Source organism: Cokeromyces recurvatus (genome assembly GCF_025118155.1).
Source record: "Cokeromyces recurvatus strain NRRL 2243 chromosome Unknown BX663scaffold_1, whole genome shotgun sequence".
NCBI classification, from domain to species: Eukaryota; Fungi; Mucoromycota; class Mucoromycetes; order Mucorales; family Mucoraceae; genus Cokeromyces; species Cokeromyces recurvatus.
In genome coordinates this window covers 541,954-559,318 of record NW_026251387.1, presented here as the reverse complement: position 1 = coordinate 559,318, position 17,365 = coordinate 541,954, and the positions used below count along the sequence as shown (strand labels likewise).

Below are 17,365 nucleotides of genomic sequence, written 5' to 3'. Positions count from 1 at the left end.
CTTTTTTTTTTTCTTTTCTTTTCTTTCTCTTACTTTATTATTTAAATAAAATGAATAATTATGATGATCACAGTAATAGTGTGTTTATCTTCAACAGACTATCTTGTCTTTCATTAGGACATAAAGGGAAACAGTTTGGCATTTATTTTGCGGGAATGTTGGTAAATGAAGGAAGAGAAAAGAAAAAAAAAAGAAAAACAAATCATCATTTTAAACATTATTATTTTTTTTTATTAATAACATAATAAGTTTGCTTTGGGTTGGTGGAGCTTCATTGATGGTCTTGCTATACTTTGGAATTTACAAGATCGACTTGTTTCTCCTGGTATAGAAGACTGGGCACCAGGTATCATTACAACTTTGGGTATGATTATGTAAGATACACGAAAAATAAAACAAGAGAAGCAGAAGAAGAAATAAAAAAAAAAGGGCAGTAGTATAAATAATATATGTGTTGTAGTATAAATTTGATTGATAAAGAAACATTGAAAGGAGGGTATAGTGGATTTAATGATGAATTTATGTGGAGGGCAAGACTAATTCTATTCTTGGTAAAAAAAAAAAAAAAAAAAAAAAAAAAAAAAAAAAAAAAGTTTCTTTTTGAATACTATAAAATTGCCCATAATAATATGTATGACTATTAAAAAAAAAAAAGGGATTTGCAATGATGGCTGGTGGATTGTCAGGATCAGTGGTATAGTATGCATATAGTTATTTTGTATTGAGAATGATATTATTTATTATTGTATTTTATAGGCAGTTTTAGTTACAAAATATATTTACAATGAAAATCTACTAGATATATGGAATATTTATTTAGGTATAACAGATGTTATTCAATGTCTATTCATTATGCTTAGGTAATATGGATGATTTTTTTTTTATGATATATGGTATACATATATGTGAATATATATTTATATATGTATACTAAATATGGGCATTATAGTACTGCTATATTATGGTTCGTACAGAGTGCTTATCATGAAAATGATTTTAGACTTTACTAATAAAACTGGACAAGATGGATGAATGCATGCATAATATGTCACTTTCTTCTTAATTTACATAGTTCCTGATCATCAACATCAACTATTATTTATATACATTTCTTTAATAGCAAAGTATACTATATACATCTATATTTACAACACTTTAGTTATTCATCATACTTGTATATATAAAAAGAAGGATTCTATCGTTACAATGTCATTTCAGTTATTTTACTTGATTTTTTAAATGAATGTATTGTCTACTAAGCTAAGCTGGGACGGTTTCGTGACTTTGAGTTTTAGCAGCTCTTTGTAGTGCGTAAATGCACAAATAGAAAAAAAAAATAAAATAAAATAAAATAAAAACTATTTTTTCTATTTTTACTTTTTTTTTTCTTCTTAATTCTATAATTAATCATGGGTGTTCCAGCATTCTTTAGGTACAAGACTTTATTTATTTACATACATGTATTGAAAGAGATAGGATTGTAAACTAAATAATTTTATTAGATGGTTATCAGATAAATTTCCAAAAGTGGTTACTCCTGTAGTTGAAGAACATCCAAAGACAGTTAATGGCACAACTATACCTATCGACACAACAAAACCAAATCCTAATGGGGAAGAATTCGATAATTTGTATTTGGATATGAATGGTATTATTCACCCATGCTGTCATCCAGAGAATAAAGTAAAATTACTACCTAAAGGTTAAATGCTGGGACGATCTAATTTATTTCTTTATTATTATTATAGCCTGCTCCTGCAACAGAAGATGATATGATGATTGCTATATTTGATTACTTGGATAGAATTGTAGACATGATTCGTCCTCGAAAACTTCTCTACATGGCTATCGGTAAATAGATGATTATAATTTCCTAAAATCTGAATAATGAATTAAATTTTTACATGTATTTTACAGATGGTGTTGCTCCTCGTGCTAAAATGAATCAACAACGTTCTAGACGTTTTCGTGCTTCTCAATTAGCTCAAATTGAAAAAGAAGCCAGTGATCGTGTTTATAAAGAATTAGAAGGTATATAAAGCAATATTGTTTAAACAGAAAGAAATTAATATACTTATATATATATTTATTAGTTATTGGACAAACTCATCAATTGCCTGAAAAGAAAGAACATTTCGATTCGAATTGTATTACTCCAGGTACTCCATTTATGGCTCACTTAGCTACTTGTTTACGTTATCACATCGCTGCTAAACAAAACTCTGACCCTCTTTGGAAGAATGTAAGATATATATTTATTTTGTAATTTACTCATTTCTTATATATCTTAATGTATATAGTTAAAAGTTATCCTTTCAGATGCCACTGTTCCTGGTGAGGGTGAGCATAAAGTAATGGAGTTTATTCGTGTCCAAAGAGCTCGTCCTGATCATAATCCTAACACAAAACATGTTATGTATGGTTTAGATGCAGATCTAATCATGTTGGCCTTAGCCACTCATGAGCCACATTTTAAAATCTTGCGTGAAGATGTGTTTGAAGATAAAAAAACAAAAGGAAATTGTTATAAATGTAAACAACCTGGGCATGCTATTCAAGATTGTCCTGTATCTGATGAAGCGCTAGCTGAAATGAAAAAGGCCCAAGCAGCTAATGCATCACCTAAACCATACGTCTTTTTACATATAAATGTATTAAGAGAATATTTAGAACATGCGCTTAAATTCAATATACCAGGTCTCCCTTGGGATTTGGAAAGAGCAATCGATGATTGGGTATTTATGTGCTTTTTTATTGGTAACGATTTCTTACCCCATCTGCCGTCTTTAGAAATCAGGGAGGGTGCGGTCAGTACATTAAGTTTATTATGGAAAAATGTGATACCTATGATGGGTGGTTATATGACGAATAATGGTGAAGTTGATTTGAAACGTGTGCAAATACTTGTTACAGAATTAGGTAAAATGGAAGATACAATCTTTGCTGAAAGAAAGCAAACCGAAGAACGACGAGCTAGAGGTGCTAAACGTAGAAAACTTGAAAATGATCGACGTACTCAAGAAGCAAAGAAGTATAATGCCAGTGTTCCTAATTTTGGAGATTTGACTGCTGCACCTGTGAATAATCCTAATGCTGCTATGTCTAATGCAGATGTTATTGCCAATAGAGCTGAAATTCGTCTTGCTAATATTAATGCTGCTGCTGCATTAAAAGCAGAATTATTAGGAGTTCCTCCCCCTGTCGCAACCTCTTCTTCAAATGAAGACCAGAAGGGTACTAAAAGAAAATTAGAGGACGAAGAAGAAGAAGCAGTAGTAAATGATGATATGGGGAATAATGAAGAGGAAGAAGCTAATGATGATGATGATGATGATGATGATGATATGGATGACGATGAGGAGGATAATGAACAAACGAGCTCTATCTTAGATGCAGAGGCTCAAGGAAAAGCTATATTAAAACGTATTGCTGATGAAAAGAAAGAAAAAGAAGAAGCTGCTCGTCAACGTGAGCCTGAAGATGAAGTTCGGTAAATTCTTTTTTTTTTAAAAATATATATATATATATATATATATGTATTAAAAAGAAAATGGTATTCATTTTATTATTAATTTATTTTTTAGTTTATGGGAAACGGGTTGGAAAGAAAGATATTATAAAACTAAATTCAACCTTACCTTAACTGACAGAGATGAAATTAGACAGTAAGTCAATTAAAAGACTATAAATACATATTTGTATTTTTTTTTTTTTAGTTTAATTTCTAAGTTAAACATTATTTTATTAGTATTGTGCAATCATACTGCGAAGGTCTTGTATGGGTATTTAAATATTATTATCTGGGTTGTGTATCTTGGTCATGGTATTATCCCTATCATTATGCACCTATGGCTTCAGATTTCGTTAATATTGACACATTTGATATTAAATTCCAACTTGACGCACCACTAAATCCATTTGAGCAATTAATGGGTGTTTTGCCCCCTGCAAGGTGAGAGAAGAACACTATATATAAATATATGTACACTATTTAATTGAATACTAACTCTATCTATCTATTATTATTATTATATTATACAAAAAACAACAACAACAACAGTAAAGCACATATTCCTAAACCTTTTCATCATCTAATGACTGATCCAGACTCACCCATTATCAGCTTTTATCCTACAGAATTTGAAGTAGATATGGACGGCAAAAAATGGGAATGGCAAGGTGTAGTTAAGTTACCATTTATTAATACCAAACAATTATTAGAAGCAATGAATACTGTCTATGATCAACTTAATGATGAAGAAAAGCAACGTAACAGTGTAGGACCCTCTATTCTGTATGTCAGTGAAACACATAAGGCTTATAATGCCATTAGTACAGTTTATACAAAACGTGCAAATAATGAAAGGATGATTTTGGATGTTCGTCTCACAGATGGTCTAGCAGGTGAAGTTTCTAGAGACATTGAATGCATTCCCCGCAGTACATTACGTACACCACTACCTGATTTTAATTTACCAGATATTGCTAATGATAAATCCATCAGTGTTATTTATTCACTACCTCAATTCCCAGAAGGGTTCAAGTTTTCAACTCAATTACTCAAAGGAGTTCGTATCAACCCCACTTTAAACTATGAAGACTTACAATGGGCTACATTTGAAAAGATTGATACACGCCAACGTTATCAGAATAACCGTGGTTATACTCCACAAATCAATCATTTAGAGGAATATCGTGAATATAATAATCAGCGTACGATGAATCGACGTCGTAATAATTATCAACAACAGGGCTATAACTCTGGATATAATCATGATGGATCAAGATATCCTTCTTCTTATGGTAATAATGGTTATGGCTATGATTATGGCAATGGAGGAGGTTATGGCGGTGGAGGCTATAATAACGGAGGCTATGGCGGTGGAAGTTATAATGGAAGACAACGATCTAACTATCATCAACAAGGCTACAATGATGGTTATTATGGATACGATCAATCACAGGGAAATCGTCACCATCATCAATCAAATTATTATCAAGGTGGCGGATATAACAATAATAATAGAGGTCGTAGTGGTGGATATCAACAAGGCGGCGGATATGGTGGAAATAATCGAAATTATGGACATTATGGTGGTGGAGGAGGATACTATTAACTATATACATGTTTTAAATAAAAATTATTTGAATGTATAATATTATTTATTCGATTCTATATTATAACATTTACAGTAAGAAAATAGACGTAATCTTTAATTAGCCAGAAAAAAAAATATATAGCAAATGTTATAAAGCGAATTTAGTATAATGATAATTAAATCTTTTTTCGGGAAAAAAAAATAGCTCACTTCTGATAATAGTAAATAACGCAGTAAATTATGACGGAATGGTAGAATCATGTTTATTGTGAAACAAAAAGGAGACTACCGCCTTAAAAGCCTTGTTTATATAAAATCAGCCAAATTGGTTTTATTTTTGAATTTTTTTTTTTTTTTTTTTTTTTGTTATCTTTATCTTTATCTTTATCCCTTTTTTTTTTAAGGAAGAAGCAAGAAAAGAATACGTATACACATACACATACATCATGTCTGATAATAAAGAACATCGTCCACGATACCATTTTCGTGATATTGCACTCCAAGTGAAAAATAAACTGTAAAAAAAAAAAATGCATAAATATTTCCCCCCCAGGATATATATATATATATAAATACAACAGAAAATCTAATATGATAATAAAATAGTATGGCCGAACACGAATCTAAAGCACACCAGACATTAAGAAGCTATCCTGGTAATGAAAATAAAGCAGAAAGGGCAAAGTCAGAAGGTAATATTCATGGTATCGAACATCCTGGTTCTACTGGCGTCATTTATGTGATGGACCGTGCTATGAAACAGGGCTTTACTTACTCGAGTAAAGAATGGTCTAATTTTGGTCAAGGAGCTCCTGAAGGTAAAATAAAAACTTCCTTTACAGACACACATATATATAATTAATGCAAATGCATATAAATATTTATATTTATATTTTTTATATTTAATAGTCGGTCCTATTGAAGGTTGCATGGAGAGACCTATGACAATTGAAATTTCACAAGATTGTTATGAATATGCACCAACAAGTGGTATACCTGAATTGAGAAAGGCAGTAGCTGATTTATACAATGAAGTGTATCGTAAAGATAAGCAATCTAAATATACATATGAAAATGTCTGTATTGTACCTGGTGGACGTGCTGGTTTGACACGTGTAGCAGCAGCGATTGGAGATGTTAATGTAGGCTATTTCTTACCAGAATACACTGCTTATGAACAAATGTTATCCGTATTTAAACGGTTTGTACCCATCCCTACTACTCTAGAAGAAGCTGCACGTTATCATATTGATTCGGATACAATTCGTAAGGAGATCTCTGGACGAGGACTTGGGGTGATTGTTGCCTCTAACCCTCGTAATCCAACAGGACAAGTCATTCAAGATGAAGAATTAGAGGAGCTCGTGGCGATTGCAAAGGAACGTCATACTACTTTGGTTATGGATGAATTTTACTCTGCATATATCTATGATAAAGAAGAAGGTAAAACTGTGAGCATCAGTCGTTATGTTGAAGATGTAAATGAAGATCCCGTTATTTTGATTGATGGTTTGACAAAGAACTTTCGTGTAAGTTTACATCTACAGATTTGTTGTGTGTATAGTACAGTACATATTAAATTCAATATACTCGGTGGGGGTTTTCTCTTTTTTTTTTTTTTTTTTTTTTTACTTTTAGATGCCTGGTTGGCGTGTATGTTGGATTGTTGGACCAAAGGCGGTTATTTCATCCATGGAAAGTGCTGGTTCATTCTTAGAAGGTGGGGCAAACCATCCACTTCAAAAAGCAGCTATTCAATTCTTGGATCCAAAGAAGTTTAGAAATGAAGTTATAAGTCTTCAAAGACATTTTAAACAAAAAAGAGATTATGTTCTTAAAAGATTAGATGAAATGGGTCTTCATGTTAAAGTATCACCGAATGCAACCTTCTATGTTTGGCTCGATTTATCTCATTTACCTGAGCCTATTAATATTGGTCTTAACTTTTTTGAAGAATGCCTTAAAGAGAAAGTGTAAGTTTAAAAACAAGTTGAGTAAAATAGCCGTATCACTAATTGTATATGATGTATTATTATTTATAGTATTGTTGTGCCTGGTATCTTTTTTGATGTGAATGTAAGTGTTATATATACATATTACGTAACTGAAAATCTATATTTACCCTTTATTTTATTTATTTATTTATTTATTTTTTTTTTAGCCTTCTCATCGTCGTGAATTATTCGAATCACCATGTCATCACTTTGTTCGACTTAGTTTTGGTCCACCTTTAGATCAAATTAAATTAGGCTTAGATCTTATTGAAAAAGTCATTAAAAAATGGACAAATAAAGTTTAAATAAGATATAAAATGTAAATACCAACATATACACAACATTCATTATGCTTCGTATTTATAATTATATAAAAGCCCTTTTTTTTTTTTTTTTTTTTTTGCTACATGATTTAATAATATTTGTGAGACACTTTGAATGAGGAATTACATTTACCGAAAGCCTAGTAAAGTTAAAAGATTACTGAAAAAAGTAGATAAATAAAGATGGGAATTTAAAGGTATAAGTTGGCGTACACGGAAGAAAAGTTTGTAATTTGAAATAAGTTCCTATTGAATTTTCCTTTATGCTTACTAAGATTGATATAGGATCATGGCATATAGTTTATAATCAAATAGCTTAGTCTTTATGAATATCTTTCTCAACAATGTAATTCTAAAAAGACCTTTTATTTAAAAAAAAAAAAAAAAAAAAAAAAAAAAAAAAAAAAATTGTTTTAATGCTGAGTTTGTCCTTCTTTTTCCATCCTTTTACCAGAAAATCAAGAACAAAAGGTAACACATAAAATAAACCAAGATATATGAAAGCGGGGTAATTTGCTGATTCAGCAATTTCATTTCCAACTTTTTTTTTTTTTTTTTTTTTTTTTTTTGTACTTCAAAGAGAATATGTCAATTTTGTAAGCATAATTATTTCTGTTAACAAAAAAAAAAAAAAAAAAAAAAACTCCCTTCCCTTCCTTTTTGTATGTTTTTCTTAAGTATCGAATGAATATAATGGCATTATTATATGCAAATAATTTGAGAGAGATTTTTATTATTATTTTATAGTAAAAACTATTGATGATTATATGCATAAATATGTAGAACTGCGAATTACCCTTAAAATTCAGCTATAGGTTGTATGAAGATATCTTCAAGTATGTACCTTGACTATTCAATTTTAGAATTCTATTATTATCAAGTAAAGAAGTATAAAAATTCAGGCATTCATTATAGTCTACATTCTGTGTCAAAAAGAAAAGAAATTATTCCAATGTTTTTGTCATGAGTATAACACAAAAGGTCATTTAACTAGATTTTATGTGTAACCAATCAAATCGAATATTGAAACATATAAGAAAATTGATATAGGATTGCTAATCCAGGGGGATATGAAACATGTAACTGGAAAAGACACATTGTCTAAGGTATCGTAAAAAAGGAAAAAAAAAAAGACCCATATTGAACGTACTCTAGGTCAACAGTAATGAGAGTGTTAGTAAAATCAAAAACGAATGGATATTCACATCTGTAGAAGTTTTCAAAGATTGACGAGGATACCCATGGTAATGATATCTTCCTTGAAGATATTCTACTTGAGGTGCTAAAATACAAAGCAATAGACCTAAACGAAACCCCCCCATTGTCCCATGGTAGACAAGGAACGCAAACAACGTAGCCAACCTTCAGTTGTATGCACACTTGAAGAAGAGTTAGGGCGCAAAAAGTTGACAAACAAAGATGAAGCCCTCCTCTCCCAAATGGAGGGCGTTTAGCGTAAAAGGCAAGGTAAGTAGCAACAAGGCACAGACGGAGATCAACATGATATTTAAATAGCAATCGTATATACGAGTGTCTCAGTCAATTCTAATAGATTTCTTTTTTTCGACACTTGAATAAACAGTTGTACAACACTCTTTTCTAAAAGCACACGATTCTGTTTTTTTTTCAAAGTGCGACACTTTAATTTTTTTTTTCTTGCGACGACATCATTTTGTCAAAAGGTGTATAAATATGTGGGGGGGGTTTTTTTTCTTTTTCTTTTCTTTTTTTCCTTAACAAACTTTCTTACATTAATTGTTCACTTTACTATATTCTCCTGTATTCAAAAATGTCTCTTGCTAAACAAAACTTTGCCAGCCAATCTGAAGAAGCCTTGAACCAACAAGTTAATACTGAGTTACAAGCTTCTCAAGTTTACTTGTCAATGTCTGCTTGGGCTCAACATTCTTCTGTTGCCTTACCTGGCTTAGAAAAATACTTTCGTGAAGCTGCTGAAGAGGTATAATATATATATATATGTGTGTGTGTGTTTGTGTGTGATAGTATGTACATAAGCTTACACATGTTATATGCATATATGCATATGCTTTTTCTTTTTTCTTTTTAATAGGAAAGAGAACATGCCCAGAAATTGATTGGTTCGTATAACGATCATTTAAATTTGACAACATTTCTAATGGATTATATGTATATATAGATTATATCAATACTAGAGGAGGAAGAGTTGTACTACGCGCTTTGCAAGCACCTGAGGTGGGTATACAAAATAAATTATCTGTAGTTTATACTAATCATATTCTATATAGACTGATTGGAAGTCTGCCAAGAATGCTATTGAATCTGCCCTTCAACTCGAAAAGGGTGAGTATTGTATACATGTTATGTTTTTTTTTTTTTTAATTCGATAATTAAATACTTACTCATATACATTTAATGATAGATGTTAATAAATCTTTGTTGAATTTACACAAGATTGCTGACGGTCAAAATGATCCACAGATGTGTGATTTTATTGAAAGTACCTTTTTGGGTGAGCAAGTAGAGGCTATTAAAAAATTAGCTGACATGGTTACACAGCTTAATCGTGCCGGTGAAGGCCTTGGCGTTTACTTGTGGGATCAACAACTTTACAGAGAAGGAACTGGTGCTGGTAGTCGTGCCACTAGCGGTCCTAATGCCTAAAATACATATAAAGGAAGTATGGAAGGGTAAAAATTATTAAATAAATAAATAAATAAAAAATAATAAAAACAAAAACAAAAGAACAAAGTAAAATTCAATAACTACCTTCTCCCCATGCTTTATTAATAAATAAATCTATACATATTATTTATCTATTATATACAAAAAAAATACTTTTTTTTTCTCTATATTTCTATTTTTTTTTAAAAAAATCTAGGATATGAACGGCAGATGACTTTCTTTGTTATATACAAACATGTATGATTACACTAATGACTTACTTATTATTCTGGTAAAAGAGGAACAGCAGTGTAAGAAAAGGATTTAGTATTCATTTCATACCACATATCAGCCATTAAGAAACGATACCAGATGATTGTAAGTGGAATAGTTGTAAAATGCCATAGACTATGAGCGTCAAATACTCGCCATAAAGGCGGGAAATCAATTAATTCGAGGCACAGAGAAACTGCAACACCAACACAGGAGACAACAGCAAGGTACGCATAAGATAATCTTGAATGATTTTTGGACCTTGTGATTTGTATTATAAACCAATAAATCCAAAGAGATATTTGAAGCCCCCCAATAATCAAATTAGCATACATATTATAGGTATAGTCAAATATTACAATAACCAAGTAACCAACATGGGCTACAAATGCACAAATAAACACGACTCCCATCGTCTTGATCATGAATCCATTTCGAATATCAAACACTCTCAGGATTGCATAAAATAATGTATAAAGTACTAACAAAGCAGCTGAGAAATAGTCCATAAGTTCTGTAAATTTTGTGTCTCGAGAATGAAAGATGGTACTCCAAAACCATGCATTCATACCAATGATAGTATACAGTATCATGAATCCCTTTAGAAAGTATCCGTTTAGAACATATTTTATAAATAGTCGTAAATAATAAGCATGAACAACTCCATTTCCAATCGAAAAGATGACTGAAGCGGGCTCTTGTATACCCAAGAATCGATAAAATGGCCATTTACCGTAATATTGATAAACAGCTGTGCCTTTTTGAATCGCTTCATCCGTTATTTCTTGCATACAACTGTATTTACAATTCTCTGGACCTTTCTTGTGTATATATTAATATTTGTATATAAATAGAAATGTAACAAAAGTGTTGACTTACAAGTCCATTTTAATAAGCTTAAAAAATAATCTAAAGATGTAGGGCATGACAATTGAACACATTCATCAACACATTTAGTGTAAATGGGCTGCTCATCACCTAAAGAAGCATTTACTGTACTTAGAGCTATATAAACTATTATAACTATGTATAACCAGTTATTATATTTTGGCATAATTATAGTGACATGTACAAAAAAAGAAAAAAAAATGACATATTGTTTGACATAACGATGTTTTTTTTAAAAAAAAAAAAAAAAAATGGTTACATACACTCTCTAAACACACACTTTTTTTTTTTTTTAAACCAATTGAAAATAATTCTCCATCTTCATTCAATGAGTAAACTCTTACATAATTAACTATTCAATTAGAATTCTAGGCATGTTATAGCTCAATCATCATTGTTGAACATATGTCTTGAAGAACACAAACATTTTCTATTAGAAGATTATTGTAATCTCTCTCTCTCTCTTTTTTTTTTTTTTTTTTTTTTTTTTTTGCGCAGTATCAAAAAAAAAAATTTTTTTTTGTTGTTGTTCCTGATTATAACCTTTATTTAACTGGTTCCTGTACGATTATGATTGTCGTTTTATGATTTGAATCTCAGCTGAAAACGTATTTAATGCATGCTGCATTTGTAATTGTCCCTTTATTTAGCCAGAAAAAGCTACTGGTATTATTTGAGCAAATAGATCTACCACCTCTTAAATTAAGAATATATATGTTGATACTTGATAAAATAATGAGAAAATACTACAAGATCTAATGCTAAACATAATTAACGATAGGGATTTCTTTCTGTCATCTTTAAGAAGATTAAAAAAAAATACTTTAGAATAACTTTAAATAGACTTTCTGTATTTACTAGTATGGTTAGTATAAAACTATAATAAAGGGCTCTTATGTAGTCTTTGAGGTTAAAATAGCCAAGAGTAGATAATCACATTTTTTTTAAAAAAAAAAGGGTTGCAATTCATCTATGAAAAGCCTAACGTTACAATATGAAATATATAAAAGTATCATGTGGTGAATTAATGAAGACTGTTGGTTTTTTCGCAGTTGACGTGATTCTATTAATAGTGAATTAAGTATAGTTGTTATTTAATTATTACAAGTAATTAAATTCAGGGTCTCATTTATTAATATATTTAATCTTGTTTGTATTATAGACCCTAATTATAATCAAGAATTCATTACAGCATATAAAAGGGATATACTACAATACCAAATAAGAAGTTACTACACCAAGAAGTATTATATTCAACAATAATCCTCTACATGTCCAAATTTATAGCTAAATAAATACTGTTAATACTATAGAAAGTCATCATTGTTGTTGTAAACACTGTAATAATAATAATAATAATAATAAAACGTGACTAATGACATTATACAAAGTAAGTGAAACAAGTTTAAAACAAAAACAAATGTTTATGTAATTCAGGTAATAAATAATCTATTACGTAAATTCAGAAAAAAAGGGGTGTATGTGTGTGTGTGTGTGAAATGTTAGTCTAGAGAAAAAGGGTTTTAAATTTAAATATTAATTTATATCAAAGTCGAAGATGATCCCGGGAAAAGTATATTTAAAACAGAATGTAGACATAGTAAACGATTCATATAATAGGGATGCTGATCTTAACTTGGTAGATCCCATGTTAACTAGACGAGGAAGTTTATAGAATTCTAAATATCACAAATCATTGGCCTTCATTACTCTTGTCGTAGTCATCTTCTTCTACAATTATCAGTAGGCGCAGCAGAAGAACATTAAAACCTTGCAGGTGATGATGTCATTTTTTTTTTTTTTTTTTTTTTTTTTTTTTTACAAAATAAACGAACAATGCTAAGCAATCAAATCTCTGTTAAATAAATAGTAAACAGACCCCAAGAGTAGTTGGCATAGTTTTCCAGTAGTTCTAATTCTCACATCTTATTCTTGTTATCATAATGTAATTGAGGTCAATAAACATCAAGTAGTCGATATATGAGAATACACCTTAATAGATCATGTTAAAAAACTACAAAAGGATTTGCTTTTCAATGATAGGTTTGAGGGCGGCTATCAAGTCGTTTGAATATTTCTAAATTCATATTGTGGTATTTTGGACAACACTTGCTTGTTCTAAATTCACCTATCAAGTATACAAAATAATTGTGCTTCTTTATCATTCTTTGGAATCCTATACCGTTCACAAATCGTCACTGGTTATCTTGTGTAGGGCACAGACCAGTTTTTTGATCTTCTCCTATGAATATTTTCATGAATAAAATGATACAAGAGACTATGTCACTCAGGGTTAACAGTAACACATCGTTCAGCTATTTCTTCATGCTTTTTTTTTCTCTGAATAGAGATCATTTATATAACGAGTTTGATCTACTTGTAGATTGGGTCGAGTGTAATAGCTTCGTGCTTTTTTTCTTGATTATCGAAACACTTATCTCTGTCAGTTTGGCTATTTTCACAAAATCGTAAAACACCCTTCTTCTTGATATCTGAAAGATACAGAAAAAGTTTAAATTAATAACATATTCCTATAAGGCTAATTTATCTCTAGTATGGCTGGTCCAAGAGCGAATAAGTATATTTTGGCATAAATTTTTTGAATCGATGATTACATAACAAGGGGACTACAGTCTGTGTAAACGGAAGGATTCAGTTCTATACAGGTATATTAAGATTAACAAATATACAAGCTAATATCCTTTTTTTTTTTAAAAAAAAAAAGAAAACTCATTGTGTTCCATGGTGTTAACCTTTGAATCATGATGGGTGTCGTCTTGACAGAGTTTATACCATCAGCGATATGACAATAAAACAGGAGTCTAAATGTCTATCGTATGTGTTATAGATTGGATTGATGGAGTGGTCTCTAACGTCTTCAATGTTATTCGTGATATGTCTTCTTGTTATGGCTAGTTTGAAATCATTTATCAGTCGAACGATAATTTGATAAATTTCCTTTAAAATGGCTTCTAAAGAGAGTCCGTCTTCTGCTTTAGTCGCCTTTAGTAGAGTATATGTATGCGTATGTGTGTATGGGGGAGTTATTTGAGTTTTCCGATTCAAGAGGATGTCTACTGCATGTCAGGAAAAAAAATGGTTTCCAAAAGATGTAGTAGATAAGTAGTGTTGATATATGATGTATCCATTTTTTTTTGTTACCCTCAATCAATGAGCCCTATTAATTCTACTTAAGAGGAACTCGTTGATCGTTTGTAATAAGTCCTGTAGATATCTTTCAATAAATTCACGCCATCCTAAGCTGTGAATGCTAATTTGGGCTTGACTGATATTAAGCGATAACTTTATCGAAAAGAAAGAAAAAAAAAACTTTCCATAATTTTCATTCTCTGTATTTACTGAACGAATAAGCATATGGTGTTATCTTATTTACAGCGCTGATGAAATTATTTAATTGTTATCAGAATATTAGATTCCAACGAATAGCATCAATTGAACAGTTTACTATGAGAGTCCAATCACCGAGTTCCAAAGATCTAGTTATGCTCATTAAACTAGCGGGCACCAGGAAGAGAATCGCTAACCGTTTTAGTGAAAAAAAAAGCCCATCATAAGACATATTCACAGTCTTTTTTTTTGGAAGAGAAAATAGTTATGTGAAATAAATAAAAATACTTACCACCAGAGAAGTGATAAGTTAAGTAGGTAGGGTAAATTACAAACAAAAATAAAGGAGTACTTTTTGGGGCTGCTTATTAAACTTTGTTATTTTATTTTAATAGGAAAAGTATTTATACTTTTTAACATTACACTCAAGTTAGAATACTAATTGCTTTGTGTGAAAAGGAATTACAAGAGACTGTAACAAACTATAAAATAAGGTTAGTTTATACTCTTTGATGTTCGATCAAAAACCAGATAATTTTAAAGGATAAAAGCTTTCTGTTCTTCTGTAAGATATTCTACTACGATGAAGCAAAACAGAACATGCCATAATTTATTTCCATTCTTATGCATCAATTTTTATTTAACAATACACCACTACTCTTCTGAATGATGCAACATCTAAAAAATACCACTTTACTTTAAACATTTACAGTACGATATGCTTTTTACAGTCGAAGAAACTAGGTTGGGCCAATGAGAAAAAATTAGGTCGTTTCAAAATTGAATTAGGACACCATTATGAAAATGGGACAGAGATACGAAAGTAGGGCAGCGATACGGAAATGGGACATATTAAGATACTTTTAATTTTTGGGCGAATGAAGACTTTTTTTTTTTCAATAGGTCAACTAATCTGTAAATAACAGGGTGTCTTGCTGTTATACAAGACATAATGTTATTCAATTGTTAAGGCTATTTTTTTCCACAAATAATAATAGTGCTGTTAGTATATGAAGTAATGAAATCTATATTAATATCAAGATAGCTTACCCCCGCCGAAACTCTTCAGGTCGATTGTTGTTGTTAGCAGCCATATACAAAAAGATAGAGCGCATGTTGAGACTCGCCATATGATCGCTGTTCCATCGAGATATTACAAGTTTGACAGTTGAGAACTGGATGGATCATCATATTGGAGTCATCACGTTGGTTAGAAGTACTTTTTGTATGACATCTGGGACATATTTGACTTGTGAAATACTCATCAATCATAACGACGTATTTTCTTGAATTTGGCTGGTTGCATCTGGTTGATTTGACATAATTTAGCAAGGCTTTTCTGAATACCTTTGTTGGAGAAGGTACATTCCCACGAAGCTCACCGAACTGAGCAGAACCAAACGCCACTACACTAGGCCTTTCAGCTTTACTGGCATTGTCTCTAGGGGCTAACGGCTTCCACTTTTGCTAATTTGCTTGCTGTATATCAGGATTGCCTTCTTGGTACTTTCTGCTACCTGTAAACAACCGTTTACACATTTCGGTCAATGCTTTTTGCTTGCTTCTTCTATAGCCGTGATATTTGAGCTTTTTCAACCCGGTTGTGTAATAGCCTTTAATTGCCTCAAAGTTCCGAAATATATATCGCAAAGCTTCATTGAACTGGTCCCAGTTACACGTCCTTGTTGATGGTGTATTAGAAAACAGACGGCGTGCGTCAACATTGGCTCACGAATGATGACTTGCCGCTCCATTCTTTCTAAAGCATGGTATAACCACGGCAAATACAAGTGAGGTTTAGCATAGTAATCTGCTTCAGTCAGGTTCAAGCCATGTAATCTTTGGTGGCATTCATCAATAAGATTGTTGATTGAGGTTTTGTGAGTGTCGGCAACTTCCAGATTAGCAGGGTAAATAACTTCTTGATTGGTACAAATAGCATTATATACCTGCTCAGCTAGGTCGCGTTTGACACTAGTTCGGAAAGGGAGGTCTGGAAATTCAGTTGTGTTAGAAAGCCTCGTAAAGAGATAGCGCAGCGTTTTTGGCTTGAAGTTGGTTCCAACATGATTCTCTATAAGTGTCTCAAAGCTACGCATGACTATTGAGATTAGTGTGCTATACTGAATATTGGGGAACTGTTGTTGCCTATTAAAATCTTCTCCCATTTTATTACTAAATTGTAAGAAAGCTTTAGGGATCTCGGCATCGGCATTCTTTCCTTGACCAACAAATAAAGCATCAAAGTTGTATAGTTTTTTTGTGAGTCAGTTTTGGTACAGCCTCGACCAATAATTGATGGATATCAACATAAATGACAACAAAATAGGAGAAAGGGGATGTCATTTAAGTTTTCATTCTGTAGAATCGGTAGATAAAAACAGTAGGGTAATCTAGATGCTTGTGTGAGTGTTTATTTAATGTAAACTGACTGAAGAACTTTATTGATCCAAGATGATCTCCTTTACATACATTTATCGTTATTTGTTACTTGTATGAATATAATCGTATGAAATTGTCGGTTTTCTGATCCACATTGGTACCTGGACTACATACGGAGCCCAATATTACAGAGTATAAATAATGATTGTAACCAAGACCTGGTGGCTCTAGGTCTTTCTTTCTTACGAATAATGAAAACCCTACATTCTACGTATCCTAATCACTTTACTTGGCTTTATTATTTCAAAAACGATAGTTCACTCACTCTATCAAACTCACAGAAATGCTCCTTATTGTCCTAAGTAATTCAAATCTGGGATATTCTCCATGAGGATTGTTCGTTCCGGGATCATTC

At 31.4% G+C, this 17,365-nt stretch overlaps 9 protein-coding genes across 9 annotated transcripts; 5 read left to right on the top strand and 4 right to left on the bottom strand.

The window, feature by feature from the left end:
- The first annotated feature begins 3 nt into the window (after positions 1 to 3).
- Positions 4 to 1,312, top strand: BX663DRAFT_491566 (uncharacterized protein). Its single transcript, XM_051525092.1, has 6 exons — positions 4 to 161; positions 250 to 374; positions 461 to 551; positions 656 to 694; positions 757 to 860; positions 950 to 1,312. The coding sequence occupies exons 1-6, from the start codon at positions 51 to 53 to the stop codon at positions 1,008 to 1,010; spliced, it is 531 nt and encodes a 176-aa protein (XP_051387634.1). The 5' UTR covers positions 4 to 50; the 3' UTR covers positions 1,011 to 1,312.
- A 65-nt stretch (positions 1,313 to 1,377) lies between these two features.
- Positions 1,378 to 5,211, top strand: BX663DRAFT_539112 (XRN 5'-3' exonuclease N-terminus-domain-containing protein). The gene is made up of 9 exons (XM_051530704.1): positions 1,378 to 1,432; positions 1,503 to 1,683; positions 1,749 to 1,851; positions 1,918 to 2,031; positions 2,094 to 2,242; positions 2,301 to 3,490; positions 3,585 to 3,665; positions 3,749 to 3,952; positions 4,061 to 5,211. Exons 1-9 carry the CDS (start codon positions 1,410 to 1,412, stop codon positions 5,115 to 5,117), a joined length of 3,102 nt encoding a protein of 1,033 aa, XP_051387633.1. The 5' UTR covers positions 1,378 to 1,409; the 3' UTR covers positions 5,118 to 5,211.
- Positions 5,212 to 5,706: 495 nt separating this feature from the next.
- On the top strand, positions 5,707 to 7,398 carry BX663DRAFT_425067 (pyridoxal phosphate-dependent transferase; the record flags this gene model as incomplete). Its single annotated transcript, XM_051522467.1, has 5 exons — positions 5,707 to 5,917; positions 6,009 to 6,628; positions 6,738 to 7,072; positions 7,142 to 7,175; positions 7,261 to 7,398. 5 exons carry the CDS (start codon positions 5,707 to 5,709, stop codon positions 7,396 to 7,398), a joined length of 1,338 nt encoding a protein of 445 aa, XP_051387632.1.
- Positions 7,399 to 8,106: 708 nt separating this feature from the next.
- BX663DRAFT_491557 (uncharacterized protein) lies at positions 8,107 to 9,054 on the bottom strand. Its single transcript, XM_051525091.1, has one exon. It carries the CDS (start codon positions 8,736 to 8,738, stop codon positions 8,568 to 8,570), a length of 171 nt encoding a protein of 56 aa, XP_051387631.1. The 5' UTR covers positions 8,739 to 9,054; the 3' UTR covers positions 8,107 to 8,567.
- A 19-nt stretch (positions 9,055 to 9,073) lies between these two features.
- Positions 9,074 to 10,193, top strand: BX663DRAFT_491554 (ferritin-like superfamily). Its single transcript, XM_051525090.1, has 5 exons — positions 9,074 to 9,376; positions 9,488 to 9,515; positions 9,575 to 9,630; positions 9,684 to 9,738; positions 9,818 to 10,193. Exons 1-5 carry the CDS (start codon positions 9,206 to 9,208, stop codon positions 10,057 to 10,059), a joined length of 552 nt encoding a protein of 183 aa, XP_051387630.1. The 5' UTR covers positions 9,074 to 9,205; the 3' UTR covers positions 10,060 to 10,193.
- Positions 10,194 to 11,416, bottom strand: BX663DRAFT_491552 (Per1-like-domain-containing protein). Its single transcript, XM_051525089.1, has 2 exons — positions 11,212 to 11,416; positions 10,194 to 11,149 (listed from the first exon to the last, which is right to left on the bottom strand). The coding sequence occupies exons 1-2, from the start codon at positions 11,384 to 11,386 to the stop codon at positions 10,344 to 10,346; spliced, it is 981 nt and encodes a 326-aa protein (XP_051387629.1). The 5' UTR covers positions 11,387 to 11,416; the 3' UTR covers positions 10,194 to 10,343.
- A 1,606-nt stretch (positions 11,417 to 13,022) lies between these two features.
- BX663DRAFT_491550 (uncharacterized protein) lies at positions 13,023 to 13,913 on the top strand. The gene has a single exon (XM_051525088.1). It carries the CDS (start codon positions 13,465 to 13,467, stop codon positions 13,690 to 13,692), a length of 228 nt encoding a protein of 75 aa, XP_051387627.1. The 5' UTR covers positions 13,023 to 13,464; the 3' UTR covers positions 13,693 to 13,913.
- On the bottom strand, positions 13,254 to 13,409 carry BX663DRAFT_425769 (uncharacterized protein; the record flags this gene model as incomplete). The annotated part of the gene is made up of 1 exon (XM_051522509.1): positions 13,254 to 13,409. A coding segment is annotated over one exon (156 nt), but the record flags the coding sequence as incomplete, so codon positions are not given.
- Positions 13,914 to 15,310: 1,397 nt separating the features above from the next.
- BX663DRAFT_491544 (uncharacterized protein) lies at positions 15,311 to 16,952 on the bottom strand. Its single transcript, XM_051525087.1, has 4 exons — positions 16,693 to 16,952; positions 16,518 to 16,669; positions 15,619 to 16,035; positions 15,311 to 15,540 (listed from the first exon to the last, which is right to left on the bottom strand). The coding sequence occupies exons 1-3, from the start codon at positions 16,808 to 16,810 to the stop codon at positions 15,652 to 15,654; spliced, it is 654 nt and encodes a 217-aa protein (XP_051387626.1). The 5' UTR covers positions 16,811 to 16,952; the 3' UTR covers positions 15,311 to 15,540; positions 15,619 to 15,651.
- Positions 16,953 to 17,365: the final 413 nt, after the last annotated feature.

Coding starts and splice junctions, on each gene's coding strand:
- BX663DRAFT_491554 (XM_051525090.1), top strand. CDS start 9,206: ATGTCTCTTGCTAAACAAAACTTTGCCAGCCAATCTGAAGAAGCCTTG. Junction 9,377..9,487: donor TTCGTGAAGCTGCTGAAGAG/GTATAATATATA, acceptor TCTTTTTAATAG/GAAAGAGAACATGCCCAGAA. Junction 9,631..9,683: donor GCGCTTTGCAAGCACCTGAG/GTGGGTATACAA, acceptor TATTCTATATAG/ACTGATTGGAAGTCTGCCAA.
- BX663DRAFT_491557 (XM_051525091.1), bottom strand. CDS start 8,738: ATGGGGGGGTTTCGTTTAGGTCTATTGCTTTGTATTTTAGCACCTCAA.
- BX663DRAFT_491550 (XM_051525088.1), top strand. CDS start 13,465: ATGAATATTTTCATGAATAAAATGATACAAGAGACTATGTCACTCAGG.
- BX663DRAFT_539112 (XM_051530704.1), top strand. CDS start 1,410: ATGGGTGTTCCAGCATTCTTTAG. Junction 1,433..1,502: donor GGTGTTCCAGCATTCTTTAG/GTACAAGACTTT, acceptor TAATTTTATTAG/ATGGTTATCAGATAAATTTC. Junction 3,666..3,748: donor GACAGAGATGAAATTAGACA/GTAAGTCAATTA, acceptor TTATTTTATTAG/TATTGTGCAATCATACTGCG.
- BX663DRAFT_491544 (XM_051525087.1), bottom strand. CDS start 16,810: ATGCTTTATTTGTTGGTCAAGGAAAGAATGCCGATGCCGAGATCCCTA. Junction 16,036..16,517: donor AACGCGACCTAGCTGAGCAG/GTATATAATGCT, acceptor CAAGCAAATTAG/CAAAAGTGGAAGCCGTTAGC.
- BX663DRAFT_491552 (XM_051525089.1), bottom strand. CDS start 11,386: ATGCCAAAATATAATAACTGGTTATACATAGTTATAATAGTTTATATA. Junction 11,150..11,211: donor AAGCTTATTAAAATGGACTT/GTAAGTCAACAC, acceptor TACACAAGAAAG/GTCCAGAGAATTGTAAATAC.
- BX663DRAFT_491566 (XM_051525092.1), top strand. CDS start 51: ATGAATAATTATGATGATCACAGTAATAGTGTGTTTATCTTCAACAGA. Junction 162..249: donor TTTATTTTGCGGGAATGTTG/GTAAATGAAGGA, acceptor TAACATAATAAG/TTTGCTTTGGGTTGGTGGAG. Junction 552..655: donor CAAGACTAATTCTATTCTTG/GTAAAAAAAAAA, acceptor AAAAAAAAAAAG/GGATTTGCAATGATGGCTGG.